The sequence below is a fragment of the Hyla sarda genome, unplaced genomic scaffold (genome assembly GCF_029499605.1).
Source record: "Hyla sarda isolate aHylSar1 unplaced genomic scaffold, aHylSar1.hap1 scaffold_72, whole genome shotgun sequence".
In the NCBI taxonomy this organism is placed as follows: domain Eukaryota; kingdom Metazoa; phylum Chordata; class Amphibia; order Anura; family Hylidae; genus Hyla; species Hyla sarda.
This window is the reverse complement of record NW_026610740.1, coordinates 292,986-310,674: the sequence shown is the minus strand read 5'-3', so window position 1 is coordinate 310,674 and position 17,689 is coordinate 292,986. Positions and strand designations below refer to the sequence as shown.

General features: G+C 49.4%; 1 protein-coding gene across 1 annotated transcript in view; it reads right to left on the bottom strand.

The window, feature by feature from the left end:
* C2CD5 (C2 calcium dependent domain containing 5) overlaps positions 1-17,689 on the bottom strand; it is a 128,706-nt gene that overhangs the window by 94,746 nt on the left and 16,271 nt on the right. The window contains 6 exon segments of the mRNA XM_056554438.1: positions 123-247; positions 7,137-7,335; positions 8,636-8,791; positions 8,898-8,993; positions 11,077-11,248; positions 11,320-11,406. Coding sequence (XP_056410413.1) covers positions 123-247; positions 7,137-7,335; positions 8,636-8,791; positions 8,898-8,993; positions 11,077-11,248; positions 11,320-11,406 — 835 coding nt within the window.

Here is a 17,689-nt window from a genome sequence, read left to right as displayed (position 1 = left end):
AGAGGACGATCAGTGGGGGTCTCTACACACACCTGAGCACCTATCCCTGGGTAGTGAGTGGCAGTACCAGCCTGCCCTGCCCGCCTGCCTCTCCCCACTCCGGTGGGTGAGCAGACTCGTACCAGTGTAGATGAGAGTGGGGACAGACACAGAGAAGTTCTGAGTGAGTCGGGAGCCGGTAGCAGTGTGAATAGGGCTGTTGTGAGTCGAGCGATATCCATGGCTTGGTGGCTGGACCAGCGGAGACCTGAGAGAGGCGGCGGGGGGAAAGAACAGGACACAAGCTACAGGTTAGGAGAGATCTGACCGACAAATGGTTAGTGGAAGAAGCCATCCTACAGGCATGCAGAAGAGCGAGCGCCACCCTGCAGACACCAGAGACATGAGACAGGAACCAACATAGTCACTGACCAACACCACAGAGAGTCTACCCAGGTATAGAGTGCAGCTCCACCTGAATACAGCTATATACTGACCACACCTACTGAGTTATATCCTGTATTATACCCCAGAGCTGTACTCACTATTCTGCTGGTGAGGTCACTGTGTACATACATTACATTACTTATCCTGTACTGATCCTGAGTTATATCCTGTATTATACTCCAGAGCTGTACTCACTATTCTGCTGGTGAGGTCACTGTGTACATACATTACATTACTTATCCTGTACTGATCCTGAGTTATATCCTGTATTATACTCCAGAGCTGTACTCACTATTCTGCTGGTGAGATCACTGTGTACATACATTACATTACTTATCCTGTACTGATCCTGAGTTATATCCTGTATTATACTCCAGAGCTGTACTCACTATTCTGCTGGTGAGGTCACTGTGTACATACATTACATTACTTATCCTGTACTGATCCTGAGTTATATCCTGTATTATACTCCAGAGCTGTACTCACTATTCTGCTGGTGAGGTCACTGTGTACATACATTACATTACTTATCCTGTACTGAACCTGAGTTATATCCTGTATTATACCCCAGAGCTGTACTCACTATTCTGCTGGTGAGATCACTGTGTACATACATTACATTACTTATCCTGTACTGATCCTGAGTTATATCCTGTATTATACTCCAGAGCTGTACTCACTATTCTGCTGGTGAGGTCACTGTGTATACATTACATTACTTATCCTGTACTGATCCTGAGTTATATCCTGTATTATACCCCAGAGCTGCACTCACTATTCTGCTGGTGAGATCACTGTGTACATACATTACATTACTTATCCTGTACTGATCCTGAGTTATATCCTGTATTATACTCCAGAGCTGCACTCACTATTCTGCTGGTGAGGTCACTGTGTACATACATTACATTACTTATCCTGTACTGATCCTGAGTTATATATCAGACAGGAGGCTCATATCTTGCATTAATCTTTCTTTATTAATGCCCATAGCAGAAAAATTAGAACTTTCAGTTTTAATGTATTCAAAGAAAAAACTTTTCTCAACTACAACTCCCAGCAGCCCCTCTGAGGACTCTGTAGCCAATCGTAACCCAGGAGGCTCCTATAAAGGGGTCTGCTGAACCATAACTCCTCCTCTTTCTTTCTGCTCATAGCCAAGATAAGTATATAGATTATTCATTGTCTTTGTTTCTTAATAGTCTCTATTAGAGATTATTGAATAGTGTCGGCCTCTGCTATCCCTAGCGTTGCGGTACCTCCGCACCCGCTTGTGGGTTATCTGAGGTCCATCTTTATTTCTATTCTATTTTTATTGTATTTTTATTGTATTTTATTTTATGTTTATCTATCTTTATGATTCTCTGTTATTGTCTCATTTTCAATAACACATAACGCGGCACTTGTTGCGACAGCGTTCCCCCCCCCCCCCCTGCTCTACTCACCTCAGCGTTCTTGCTACCGTCCCCCCTTTTTAACGGGCGCCATCTTAGCCCTCCTTCTTCATCGCTTCGTTCCCGCCGCTCCTGGCCTTCGCGCGCGTCTGACGCGCACTAGGGGGCGGGCGGAACGGCGCGGCATTTCAGCCTATCACAACTCAGGGGAGCCGTAGTCTCGCGAGGGAAATCCTCCCACAAACACAAGCATTTGATGCCTGCTTACGACTCCCCAGCAGGGGAAGTTCAATCCATGCTCCAGGCAGCCCCCACCAGGGCCTGCCAACCCACACTACCTCCAGACTCTCTACGACCCTCGGGCCTCGAGGAGACGACTAATAAGAGGCACAGATCCGCTAGGCGGGCCAAGCCTGATTCATATGTGGACTCCACTGACGAAGATTCGTCCGCTAGCTCTGAGTCTTCCGTAGAGTCTGCTTATAATGATGAGGAAGGTGGGACAGTGACGTTACCCAATAACGTTAACCCTGAGACCCAGGGTGACCCTATTTTGGACTCCCTTGGGGAGCCATTCTTCGACCCGGAGGCGATCTCACATCCCCGCTCCGGAGACTGGGCCCCTCTCCCACAGGTGTCCAACTTTGTAGAACATTGGACCCGAAGACCACTTGAGAGGGCAAATAGAAATAAATTGAGGGCAGAATGCCCTAGACCCTCCTTACCGAGGAGAGTAGTTGTCACCCCGGAGGTTGACCCTATACTCATGAAGTATCTGACAAAAAATGGGAAATTCCCAAAAAAGGGCATTGAACGCTCCTTTAAATTCATACAAGACCGTATACTAGACCTTCTGGGACCTTTGACTAAGATCTTAGACCTGTCGGAGCAGTCAGCTGCATCCAGCCAACCAGTAGATCTCAATCAGCTTAGAGGTTGGGCCCAAAGGGCCATTTGTATGCTCGGAGCCGCCAATACCACCTGTGCGACCGAGCGGCGTAGGTCCATCATCATGAGATTAGACCCCCAGCTATACCATCTAGCTGAATCTGAACCGGGTCCCTCGGCCGAGGGCATGCTTTTCGGGGACACCCTCAAAAGATATTAACAAGTTTGTGGGGTTATTTACTTCCTTGGACAAAGCCCAATCGTCCTTGAAGAAGTCAGGGGCCCCAGCCAAGGTTTTTGCCAGGGCCGACAGAAATAAGGGCCGATCTGCCGGCCGATCAAATTACTATAGGCCACCACCCAGAGCTCCAGCTCACTACGCTCAGGCTCCTCCCTCCTACCCGCTTCCAGTGGCGCAACCCACACCGTTCTACCCTCCTAGAGGGAGGCCATGGAGAGGACGCGGTGCCAGAGGCTACCCCCGATCCCGTCCGTCGGCTGGTAAGTACACCCCTCCTCTCTCAGTCTCATGTCCCGGTAGGAGGCAGGCTGATGTGTTTTATCCACGGTTGGTCTGCGATTACGTCAGACGCATGGATATTAGACACGGTAACAGGCTACCGGATAGAGTTCCACTCCCCTCCGGAGTTGGACATAATTCCACACCCCATAAACTTTTCAGCTCTCAACGTTGCTCTCATAGACAAGGAGGTACAAGAGTTATTGACCAAAAAAGCCATAGTGGAAGTTTTTCCATCTTCCCCGGGGTTTATCAGCAACCTCTTCTTAGTCAAGAAGAAGGGTGGCGGTTTCCGCCCAGTGATAAACCTCCGAAATTTGAACCAACATGTGGAGTACCGGCACTTCAAAATGGAAGGGATCCACTTCCTTCGGGACCTCTTGTGGCCGGGAGATTGGCTGATAAAGGTGGACTTAAAGGACGCCTACCTTACTGTACCCATTCACCCCTCGTCTCAACGGTTTCTCTGCTTCCTTTGGAGAGGTCGCATGTGGCAATTCTCTTGCCTCCCCTTCGGCCTATCTTCCGCCCCATGGTGCTTCACCAAACTGATGAAACCCGTGGTGGCATCTCTACGGAGCAGAGGGGTACGGATGATTATCTATCTGGACGATCTGCTTATCATGGCTCGCTCCAGAGATCAGGCCATTACCCATATGGAGTGGACAGTTTCTCTGTTACAGACCTTGGGATTCCTGATCAATCACGAGAAGTCTGTTCTCGCCCCGGCCCAGGAAATGGAGTTCCTGGGCTTTCTGGTAGATACCATTCGGGCGGTCCTCCGGCTTCCCACGTCCAAGCTAGCCCTCATTCGCAAAGAAATCAGGGCTGTGCTTCGCAAGAGTCGCGTTTCACTACGCACCCTGGCTCGTTTGGTGGAGCTCCTATCGGCTTCCATCCAAGCTATCTTTCAGGCCCCACTCCACTATCGGGCCCTCAAGAGACTAAAAGCTATGCACCTTCGACAAGGTCTCAGATATGCGGACGAGGTACCCCTCTGTCCGGAGGTCACGGAGGAATTACAGTGGTGGCTTCGACATGCCGTCGAGTGGAACGGCAAGACCATATGCAATTCCAGCCCAGACTTCATCATAGAGTCGGATGCAAGCCGGCAGGGCTGGGGTGCTCGGTGCGGGGTGTCCTCCACAGGAGGGACATGGTCAGCAGAGGAGTCTCTGTTGCACATCAATGCGCTAGAACTCCTGGCAGCGTTTTTCGCCATCAGAAGTTTCTTACCACACGCATGCAATTGCTGTGTGTTATTGCGCATGGACAATGTGACAGCGGTTCAATACGTCAACCGCTTGGGAGGCTCGAGGTCACAAGTCCTGGTGGATATCGCGAAGGATTTTGGCACTTCTGCCTTCTCCGCGACATCGTACCAGTGGCGGAATATATTCCGGAGGTTTCCAACTCGGTGGCGGATTGGAACTCCCGCTACCTGATCGATGCAAGCGATTGGAAATTGGATCGGCCAATTTTCCTGGCGTTGCAGTGACTCTGAGGTCCATTTTGCTTGGACATTTCGCCTCCCGCCTCAACCACCAATTGTCCCACTTCTACAGTTGGAGGCCGGATCCGGAGGCCTGCGCGGTAGATGCGTTTCGGCAATGCTGGCTGGAGGGAACGCATTATGCGTTTCCACCGTTCCCAATGATTCCCAGGGTTCTCCTTCACGTGGCGAACCAGAGGGCGACGATTGCGTTGATCACTCCCTGGTGGCCGACGCAACCGTGGTTTCCCCTCCTTCTTGGGATGGCGATCGACTATCCCCGGTTGCTTCCTCATTTCCCTAACCTTCTCACCAATCCGACCAAGGGTCTCCACCCTCTGGTGTTGGAGGGCAACCTTCCTCTCCTCGCGTGGTTGGTTTCGGGGTCTCAGAGTCAGATAATGACCTTTCAAAATCAGCTAGGGATCTCCTTGCCCTGGCCTGGGCCCCCGGGACTCGATCGGCATATCGATCGGCCTGGAGACTCTGGGTCCGTTGGTGTGATCAACAACAGATTGATCCAATTCATGCCTCTGTGCCCGTAGTGGTCAACTACTTAGCGGATTTCTTTGAATCAGGGAAATCTTTTAGTTCCATTAATGTCTATCGGTCGGCTATATCAGCCTACCATTATCCTGTAGACGCCTTGCCTGTTGGCAAGCACCCTCTGGTGTGCCGCCTCTTGAGGGGCATTAAGTTTAAACGACACCCGCGTCCCAAGTACCAGGCCACTTGGGATGTTTCCAAGCTCCTGGAATTATTTTCCACTTGGGCGGATAATGACGGCCTTTCTTTACGGCTTCTATCCTTCAAGCTGACCGTCCTTTTATGTCTGGTTTCCATAAAACGGGTATCGGACGTGAAAGCGTTGGATGTCTCCAGGCGTCAATTTTCGCCAGAGGGCGTTCGGTTTTCGGTCGTTCGTAGGACTAAGACCGGAATTCACTCGGTCTTTTATCCTTTTTTTCCCCGAGCATCCTCGTCTCTGCGTAGTTCGGTGCCTCCAAGCATACGAAACACAGACGGCGGGCTTACGGTCAGAAGATTCCTCTCAGCTCCTCATTTCCTATGTCCGACCCCACCTACCGGTGTCATCAGCTACTTTGGCGCGGTGGGTTCGGTCCGCCATGGAGATGGCGGGGATAGATATCTCTCTTTTCGGTGTGCATTCCTCCAGGGGAGCGATGGCCACTAAGGTTGCTGCTTCTGGGGGCTCTCTTTCAGATCTGCTCTTAGCTGTGGATTGGGCGTCAGAGACAACTTTTAGACGTTTTTATTTAAGACCGGAGTCTCATGTATCCTTGTCGGTCCTATCTATCGTGGGTTAATTCTGCTTTACATTATGTCATGTCTGTGATATGTTTCTTGTTGTAGCTTTGAACTTGCAAGATACGAGCCTCCTGTCTGATATATAAATAGAGATTTTCCTAGCTTGTGACGGGAAGACAGGAGGCGAGTATCTTCCCTCCTGACCCAACCCTATTATGGTGTTCTTTTCTTCTCTGGTTTCAGGATACTGAAGATCGCCGGTGTTTAGGTGTCAGCGGCTGAGTTGTTCCTGTGGTCCCCGTTGGGACGTTTTTCTACTGTTCGGTTCTCCAGAGGATGTCTGTCCCGAAGCTGGTCATGCACTGGCGTTTGGTCCTTCTTGTCCGTCATGAAGAGGTGGAGTCGAGACGGAGTTGGTGTTCGGCTATACGGAGTCGGCTATGACGTCGAGTCAAGAAAGAGGAGGAGTTATGGTTCAGCAGCCCCCTTTATAGGAGCCTCCTGGGTTACGATTGGCTACAGAGTCCTCAGAGGGGCTGCTGGGAGTTGTAGTTGAGAAAAGTTTTTCTTTAAATACATTAAAACTGAAAGTTCTATTTTTTCTGCTATGGGCATTAATAAAGAAAGATTAATGCAAGATACGAGCCTCCTGTCTTCATATAACTAATATTTTCCGTCACAAGCTAGGAAAATCTCGATTTATATCCTGTATTATACTCCAGAGCTGTACTCACTATTCTGCTGGTGAGATCACTGTGTACATACATTACATTACTTATCCTGTACTGATCCTGAGTTATATCCTGTATTATACTCCAGAGCTGTACTCACTATTCTGCTGGTGAGGTCACTGTGTACATACATTACATTACTTATCCTGTACTGATCCTGAGTTATATCCTGTATTATACTCCAGAGCTGTACTCACTATTCTGCTGGTGAGATCACTGTGTATATACATTATATTACTTATCCTGATCCTGTATTATACTCCAGAGCTGTACTCACTATTCTGCTGGTGAGGTCACTGTGTACATACATTCCATTACTTATCCTGTACTGATCCTGAATTATATCCTGTATTATACCCCAGAGCTGCACTCACTATTCTGCTGTACATACACTATATTGCAGTATGTATACTTACTCCTTTAGCTCTTTACACGGGGAGTTGCAGGCCGGAGGGAACGGGGTGGGGTTGCTCAGTTTATCCAGGGTACACGCAGTCCCGATGGCTCGGACCACTAGGCCGGACTCCCCCTCCAGGTCGAAGCACTGCAGGTAGCCCACCACCGTGTTGCCCCTCATCTCCAGCACCTTCAGGCCGATCTTCCTCTGCAGCTCACCTGAGGACAGGACACAATTACCACCCGATGTCTCATTCTGAGCGGGATCTCTGCCCCCTAGTGGTCGTGCACCTCACCACACCCCTAACCTGATATTAGGGAGATCAGACGCTGTCCCTTAGTAGTCATGTGCCCCCCTACACCCCTCACCTGATATTAGGGAGATCAGACACTGCCCCCTAGTGGTTCTACGCCCCCCAACACCCCTCACCTGACATGAGGGAGATCAGACGCTGCCCCCTAGTGGTTGTACACCCCACCACACCCCTCACCTGATATTAGGGAGATCAGACACTGCCCCCTAGTGGTTGTACGCCCCCCCTACACCTCTCATCTGACATGAGGAAGATCAGACGCTGTCCCCTAGTGGTTGTATACCCCACCACACCCCTCACCTGACATGAGAGAGATCAGACACTGCCCCCTAGTGGTTGTACACCCACCACACCCCTCACCTGACATGAGGGAGATCAGACACTGCCCCCTAGTGGTTGTCTGCCCCACCACACCTCTCACCTGACATGAGGGAGATCAGATGCTGCCCCCTAGTGGTTGTACACCCCACCACACCCCTCACCCGACATGAGGGAGATCAGACGCTGCCCCCTAGTGGTTGTACACCCCACCACACCCCTCACCCGACATGAGGGAGATCAGACGCTGCCCCCTAGTGGTTGTACACCCACCACACCTCTCACCTGACATAAGGGAGATCAGACACTGCCCCCTAGTGGTTGTATACCCCACCACACCTCTCACCTGACATGAGGGAGATCAGACGCTGCCCCCTAGTGGTTGTACACCCCACCACACCTCTCACCTGACATGGGGGAAATCAGACGCTGCCCCCCTAGTGGTTGTATACCCCACCACACCTCTCACCTGACATGAGGGAGATCAGACGCTGCCCCCTAGTGGTTGTATACCCCACCACACCTCTCACCTGACATGGGGGAAATCAGACGCTGCCCCCTAGTGGTTGTACACCCCACCACACCTCTCACCTGACATGAGGGAGATCAGACGCTGCCCCCTAGTGGTTGTACACCCACCACACCTCTCACCTGACATGAGGGAGATCAGACGCTGCCCCCTAGTGGTTGTACACCCACCACACCTCTCACCTGACATAAGGGAGATCAGACACTGCCCCCTAGTGGTTGTATACCACACCTCTCACCTGACATGAGGGAGATCAGACGCTGCCCCCTAGTGGTTGTACACCCACCACACCTCTCACCTGACATGAGGGAGATCAGACGCTGCCCCCTAGTGGTTGTACACCCACCACACCTCTCACCTGACATGAGGGAGATCAGACGCTGCCGCGCCTCATTGGAAGCCCTTGGGGTCCGGATTCGGTCGATCCACTGATACTCCGGATCCTCATTCACCACCAGCTCCTCCACAAAGCCGTGGATCACCACCGCACGGTAACACTTGGGGATGGACGTAGCTGGAATGTGAAGGATCAGATACATCGGATACACTCCAGCCTGGGTACCTCTCCATATATAACCCCGCCCCTTAAGGACTACTACTCCCATCTGCTCATCACTTACTGCAGAAGAATTTGACTCCGCAGGAAGATTGTCGGAAGCGATTGAGGTCATTGAAGAGATCGACCTTCACCACCACGTTGATCTCACCGCGGATCCCTGCAGGAGGCGGAGACAAGACGCCATGTTTAAGCCTACAGATACAGCAGCACTGCTATAATGTACATCTGATGGGAGGAGTCAGAGAGGGAGGAGTCAGGGTAGAGGAGTAAGGCGAGAGGGGCAAGAGAGTAAGGCTCAAGAGAAAAATGTAGCCAGATGGGAGGAGCCAGATGGGAGGAGCCAGATGAGAGGAGCCAGATGAGAGGAGCCAGATGGGAGGAGACAAATGGGAGGAGCCAAATGGGAGGAGCCAGAGAAAGAGGAGCCAGATGGGAGGAGCCAGATGGGAGGAGCCAGAGAAAGAGGAGCCAAGTGGGAGGAGCCAGAGAAAAAGGTACCAGATGGGAGGAGCCAGAGAAAGAGGATTAAAATGGGAGGAGCCAGAGAAAGAGAAGCCAGATGGGAGGATCCAGAGGAAAAAGGAGTAAGAGGGGAGGAGCCACAGATAAAATTGGTAAGTGGGAGAGGATATAGAAACTATAGGATGAGGGGTACTGTACAATTAAAGGGGTTATCTGGCAGGAGGGGGTTTTAAGAACTTAATATAAAAAAGAAACCTCTACTCATCCCTCAGCGCTCCTGTGGTGCCCCGTGCCCTGCTCAGCTCCCCGGCTAAGATCCTCTTCCTGTGAAAAGCGTGATGCTGGGCCTGGAAAGACGATGGGGCTCAGTGTGTCATACTGCTGCCAATCACTGACTGAGGCGGGACATCACAGCAGTACGACACTCTGGGCCCCACCGTCCCTGCGGGCAGCACGAAACTCTGGGCCCCAACGTCACTGCGGGCAGCACGACACTCTGGGCCCCAACGTCACTGCGGGCAGCACGAAACTCTGGGTCCCAACGTCCCTGCGGGCAGTACGACACTCTGGGCCCCAACGTCACTGCGGGCAGCACGACACTCTGGGCCCCAACGTCCCTGCGGGCAGTACGACACTCTGGGCCCCAACGTCACTGCGGGCAGCACGAAACTCTGGGCCCCAACGTCCCTGCGGGCAGTACGACACTCTGGGCCCCAACGTCACTGCGGGCAGCACGACACTCTGGGCCCCAACGTCACTGCGGGCAGCAGGACACTCTGGGCCCCAACGTCACTGCGGGCAGTAGGACACTCTGGACCCCAACGTCCCTGCGGGCAGTACGACACTCTGGGCCCCAACGTCACTGCGGGCAGTACGACACTCTGGACCCCAACGTCACTGCGGGCTGCACGAAACTCTGGGCCCCAACATCACTGCGGGTAGCACGAAACTCTGGGCCCCAACGTCCCTGCGGGCAGCACGACACTCTGGGCCCCAACGTCACTGCCGGCAGTACCACACTCTGGGCCCCAACGTCCCTGCGGGCAGTATGACACTCTGGGCCCCAACGTCCCTGCGGGCAGTACGACACTCTGGGCCCCAACGTCCCTGCGGGCAGCACAACACTCTGGGCCCCAACGTCCCTGCGGGCAGTAGGACACTCTGGGCCCCAACGTCCCTGCGGGCAGTATGACACTCTGGGCCCCAACGTCCCTGCGGGCAGCACGACACTCTGGGCCCCAACGTCACTGCCGGCAGTACCACACTCTGGGCCCCAACGTCCCTGCGGGCAGTACGACACTCTGGGCCCCAACGTCCCTGCGGGCAGCACGACACTCTGGGCCCCAACGTCACTGCCAGCAGCACGAAACTCTGGGCCCCAACGTCACTGCCGGCAGCACGACACTCTGGGCCCCAACGTCCCTGCGGGCAGTACGACACTCTGGGCCCCAACGTCCCTGCAGGCAGTACGACACTCTGGGCCCCAACGTCACTGCGGGCAGCACGACACTCTGGACCCCAACGTCACTGCGGGCAGTACGACACTCTGGGCCCCAACGTCCCTGCGGGCAGTACGACACTCTGGACCCCAACGTCACTGCGGGCAGCACGACACTCTGGGCCCCAACGTCACTGCGGGCAGTACCCAAGCCCAAGTGTCACACTTTTCACAGAAAGAAGATCTTAGCCGGGGACCGGAGCAGAACATGGGGGGGGGGGGGGGGGACATAAAGAGGAGTGGGGGGTGGCAGTATGGAGGAGCGGGTGAGGGGTGTTACCGTGTATGGTGTCGTAGATGGGGAACCACCCGGAGATGACGGTGGCGGCCTCGGTGTACAGTAAGGGGTCGATGTCTATGTACACCTTCCCGATGGCATCATTGGCGCTGTACGTGTCGTGGTCCAGAACTGTGATCTGTAACGGTTCATCCTGCAGATCCTCATCATCAACCTGAAGAAGAGAGGAGTTAATGTACCACAATGTATCTAAGCCGGGGTAGGGGCGGTGGAATCAACTGTCACCTCAAACTTGAACCATTCGGAGTTCCACTGCGGGTTCAGGGACTTGTGGTACACGTCCGTCTTAAAGGTGGTGTTGGCAAATTTCACCTGAAGGGGTTAAACAGGAGAGGGTTAACGTCACATAGATACATTGTATCCGAGTATAAACACTGGTATACGGAATACACATTCCAACCTAAAACTTGGCACAGCTCAGGGTGCGTTACAATGTATCAGTGCAGGTAGAATGTATCAGTCCTGCAATAGTCACCAGGGAGGAGCGGAGGACGTGGCGGTGAGGTCCATGGGGGCAGCAAGGTGAACAGTGCCAGGACCTCATCACAACAGGGACCATGTACAGAACTGTGATCACACATAGTAACAGAACCTCATCACATCAGGGACCATGTACAGAGCTGTGATCACACATAGTAACAGAACCATCACATCAGGACCATGTACAGAACTGTGATCACACATAATAACAGAACCTCATCACAACAGGGACCATGTACAGAACTGTGATCACACATAGTAACAGAACCTCATCACAACAGGGACCATGTACAGAACTGTGATCACACATAGTAACAGAACCATCACATCAGGACCATGTACAGAACTGTGATCACACATAATAACAGAACCTCATCACAACAGGGACCATGTACAGAACTGTGATCACACATAGTAACAGAACCTCATCACAACAGGGACCATGTACAGAACTGTGATCACACATAGTAACAGACCATCACAACAGGGACCATGTACAGAACTGTGATCACACATAATAACAGAATCTCATCACAACAGGGACCATGTACAGAACTGTGATCACACATAGTAACAAAACCATCACAACAGGGACCATGTACAGAACTGTGATCACACATAGTAACAGAACCTCATCACAACAGGGACCATGTACAGAACTGTGATCACACATCGTAACAGTCCATCACAACAGGGACCATGTACAGAACTGTGATCACACATAGTAACAGAACCTCATCACAACAGGGACCATGTACAGAACTGTGATCACACATAGTAACAGACCATCACAACAGGGACCATGTACAGAACTGTGATCACACATAGTAACAAACCATCACAACAGGGACCATGTACAGAACTGTGATCACACATAGTAACAGAACCATCACATCAGGGACCATGTACAGAACTGTGATCACACACAGTAACAAAACCATCACAACAGGGACCATGTACAGAACTGTGATCACACATAGTAACAGAACCATCACATCAGGGACCATGTACAGAACTGTGATCACACATAGTAACAGACCATCACAACAGGGACCATGTACAGAACTGTGATCACACATAGTAACAGAACCTCATCACAACAGGGACCATGTACAGAACTGTGATCACACATAGTAACAGAACCTCATCACAACAGGGACCATGTACAGAACTGTGATCACACATAGTAACAGACCATCACAACAGGGACCATGTACAGAACTGTGATCACACATAGTAACAGAACCTCATCACAACAGGGACCATGTACAGAACTGTGATCACACATAGTAACAGACCATCACAACAGGGACCATGTACAGAACTGTGATCACACATAGTAACAGAACCTCATCACATCAGGGACCATGTACAGAACTGTGATCACACATAGTAACAGAACCTCATCACAACAGGGACCATGTACAGAACTGTGATCACACATCGTAACAGACCATCACAACAGGGACCATGTACAGAACTGTGATCACACATAGTAACAAACCATCACAACAGGGACCATGTACAGAACTGTGATCACACATAGTAACAGAACCATCACATCAGGGACCATGTACAGAACTGTGATCACACACAGTAACAAAACCATCACAACAGGGACCATGTACAGAACTGTGATCACACATAGTAACAGAACCTCATCACAACAGGGACCATGTACAGAACTGTGATCACACATAGTAACAGACCATCACAACAGGGACCATGTACAGAACTGTGATCACACATAGTAACAGAACCTCATCACAACAGGGACCATGTACAGAACTGTGATCACACATAGTAACAGACCATCACAACAGGGACCATGTACAGAACTGTGATCACACATAGTAACAGAACCTCATCACATCAGGGACCATGTACAGAACTGTGATCACACATAGTAACAGAACCTCATCACATCAGGGACCATGTACAGAACTGTGATCACACATAGTAACAGAACCATCACAACAGGGACCATGTACAGAACTGTGATCACACATAATAACAGAACCTCATCACATCAGGGACCATGTACAGAACTGTGATCACACATAGTAACAGAACCTCATCACAACAGGGACCATGTACAGAACTGTGATCACACATAATAACAGAACCTCATCACAACAGGGACCATGTACAGAACTGTGATCACACATAGTAACAGAACCTCATCACAACAGGGACCATGTACAGAACTGTGATCACACATAATAACAGAACCTCATCACAACAGGGACCATGTACAGAACTGTGATCACACATAGTAACAGAACCTCATCACAACAGGGACCATGTACAGAACTGTGATCACACATAATAACAGAACCTCATCACAACAGGGACCATGTACAGAACTGTGATCACACATAGTAACAGAACCTCATCACAACAGGGACCATGTACAGAACTGTGATCACACATAATAACAGAACCTCATCACAACAGGGACCATGTACAGAACTGTGATGACACATAGTAACAGAACCATCACAACAGGGACCATGTACAGAACTGTGATGACACATAGTAACAGAACCTCATCACATCAGGACCATGTACAGAACTGTGATGACACATAGTAACAAAACCTCATCACATCAGGGACCATGTACAGAACTGTGATGACACATAGTAACAGAACCTCATCACATCAGGACCATGTACAGAACTGTGATGACACATAGTAACAAAACCTCATCACAACAGGGACAATGTACAGAACTGTGATGACACATAGTAACAGAACCATCACAACAGGGACCATGTACAGAACTGTGATCACACATAGTAACAGAACCTCATCACAACAGGGACCATGTACAGAACTGTGATCACACATAGTAACAGAACCTCATCACAACAGGGACCATGTACAGAACTGTGATCACACATAATAACAGAACCTCATCACATCAGGGACCATGTACAGAACTGTGATCACACATAGTAACAAAACCATCACAACAGGGACCATGTACAGAACTGTGATCACACAGGGTAACAAAACCATCACAACAGGGACCATGTACAGAACTGTGATCACACATAGTAACAGAACCTCATCACAACAGGGACCATGTACAGAACTGTGATCACACATAGTAACAGAACCTCATCACAACAGGGACCATGTACAGAACTGTGATCACACATAATAACAGAACCTCATCACATCAGGGACCATGTACAGAACTGTGATCACACATAGTAACAGAACCATCACATCAGGGACCATGTACAGAAGTGTGATGACACATAGTAACAGAACCATCACAACAGGGACCATGTACAGAACTGTGATGACACATAGTAACAGAACCATCACAACAGGGACCATGTACAGAACTGTGATGACACATAGTAACAGACCATCACAACAGGGACCATGTACAGAACTGTGATCACACATAATAACAGAACCATCACAACAGGGACCATGTACAGAACTGTGATCACACACAGTAACAAAACCATCACAACAGGGACCATGTACAGAACTGTGATCACACATAATAACAGAACCTCATCACAACAGGGACCATGTACAGAAGTGTGATGACACATAGTAACAAACCATCACAACAGGGACCATGTACAGAACTGTGATCACACATAATAACAGAACCTCATCACATCAGGGACCATGTACAGAACTGTGATGACACATAGTAACAAACCATCACAACAGGGACCATGTACAGGACTGTGATGACACATAGTAACAGAACCATCACATCAGGGACCATGTACAGAACTGTGATGACACATAGTAACAGAATCTCATCACAACAGGGACCATGTACAGAACTGTGATCACACATAGTAACAGAACCATCACATCAGGGACCATGTACAGAACTGTGATCACACATAATAACAGAACCTCATCACAACAGGGACCATGTACAGAACTGTGATCACACATAGTAACAAACCATCACAACAGGGACCATGTACAGAACTGTGATCACACATAGTAACAGAACCATCACATCAGGGACCATGTACAGAACTGTGATGACACACAGTAACAAAACCATCACAACAGGGACCATGTACAGAACTGTGATCACACATAGTAACAGAACCTCATCACAACAGGGACCATGTACAGAACTGTGATGACACATAGTAACAGAACCATCACAACAGGGACCATGTACAGAACTGTGATGACACATAGTAACAGAACCTAATCACATCAGGGACCATGTACAGAACTGTGATGACACATAGTAACAGAACCATCACAACAGGGACCATGTACAGAACTGTGATCACACATAGTAACAGAACCTCATCACAACAGGGACCATGTACAGAACTGTGATCACACATAGTAACAGAACCATCACAACAGGGACCATGTACAGAACTGTGATGACACATAGTAACAGAACCATCACAACAGGGACCATGTACAGAACTGTGATGACACATAGTAACAGAACCATCACAACAGGGACCATGTACAGAACTGTGATGACACATAGTAACAGAACCATCACAACAGGGACCATGTACAGAACTGTGATGACACATAACAGAATCTCATCACATCAGGGACCATGTACAGAACTGTGATCACACATAGTAACAGAACCTCATCACAACAGGGACCATGTACAGAACTGTGATGACACAAAGTAACAAAACCATCACAACAGGGACCATGTACAGAACTGTGATCACACATAGTAACGGAACCATCACATCAGGGACCATGTACAGAACTGTGATCACACATAGTAACAAAACCATCACAACAGGGACCATGTACAGAACTGTGATGACACATAGTAACAGAACCATCACATCAGGACCATGTACAGAACTGTGATCACACATAGTAACAGAACCATCACATCAGGGACCATGTACAGAACTGTGATGTCACATAGTAACAGAACCATCACATCAGGGACCATGTACAGAACTGTGATGACACAAAGTAACAAAACCATCACATCAGGGACCATGTACAGAACTGTGATCACACATAGTAACAGAACCATCACATCAGGGACCATGTACAGAACTGTGATGACACATAGTAACAAAACCTCATCACAACAGGGACAATGTACAGAACTGTGATCACACATAGTAACAGAACCATCACAACAGGGACCATGTACAGAACTGTGATGACACATAGTAACAGAACCTCATCACATCAGGACCATGTACAGAACTGTGATGACACATAGTAACAAAACCTCATCACATCAGGGACCATGTACAGAACTGTGATGACACATAGTAACAGAACCTCATCACATCAGGACCATGTACAGAACTGTGATGACACATAGTAACAAAACCTCATCACAACAGGGACAATGTACAGAACTGTGATGACACATAGTAACAGAACCATCACATCAGGGACCATGTACAGAACTGTGATCACACATAATAACAGAACCTCATCACATCAGGGACCATGTACAGAAGTGTGATGACACATAGTAACAAACCATCACAACAGGGACCATGTACAGAACTGTGATCACACACAGTAACAAAACCATCACAACAGGGACCATGTACAGAACTGTGATCACACATAATAACAGAACCTCATCACAACAGGGACCATGTACAGAAGTGTGATGACACATAGTAACAAACCATCACAACAGGGACCATGTACAGAACTGTGATCACACATAATAACAGAACCTCATCACATCAGGGACCATGTACAGAACTGTGATGACACATAGTAACAAACCATCACAACAGGGACCATGTACAGGACTGTGATGACACATAGTAACAGAACCATCACATCAGGGACCATGTACAGAACTGTGATGACACATAGTAACAGAATCTCATCACAACAGGGACCATGTACAGAACTGTGATCACACATCGTAACAGACCATCACAACAGGGACCATGTACAGAACTGTGATCACACATAGTAACAAACCATCACAACAGGGACCATGTACAGAACTGTGATCACACATAGTAACAGAACCATCACATCAGGGACCATGTACAGAACTGTGATGACACACAGTAACAAAACCATCACAACAGGGACCATGTACAGAACTGTGATCACACATAGTAACAGAACCTCATCACA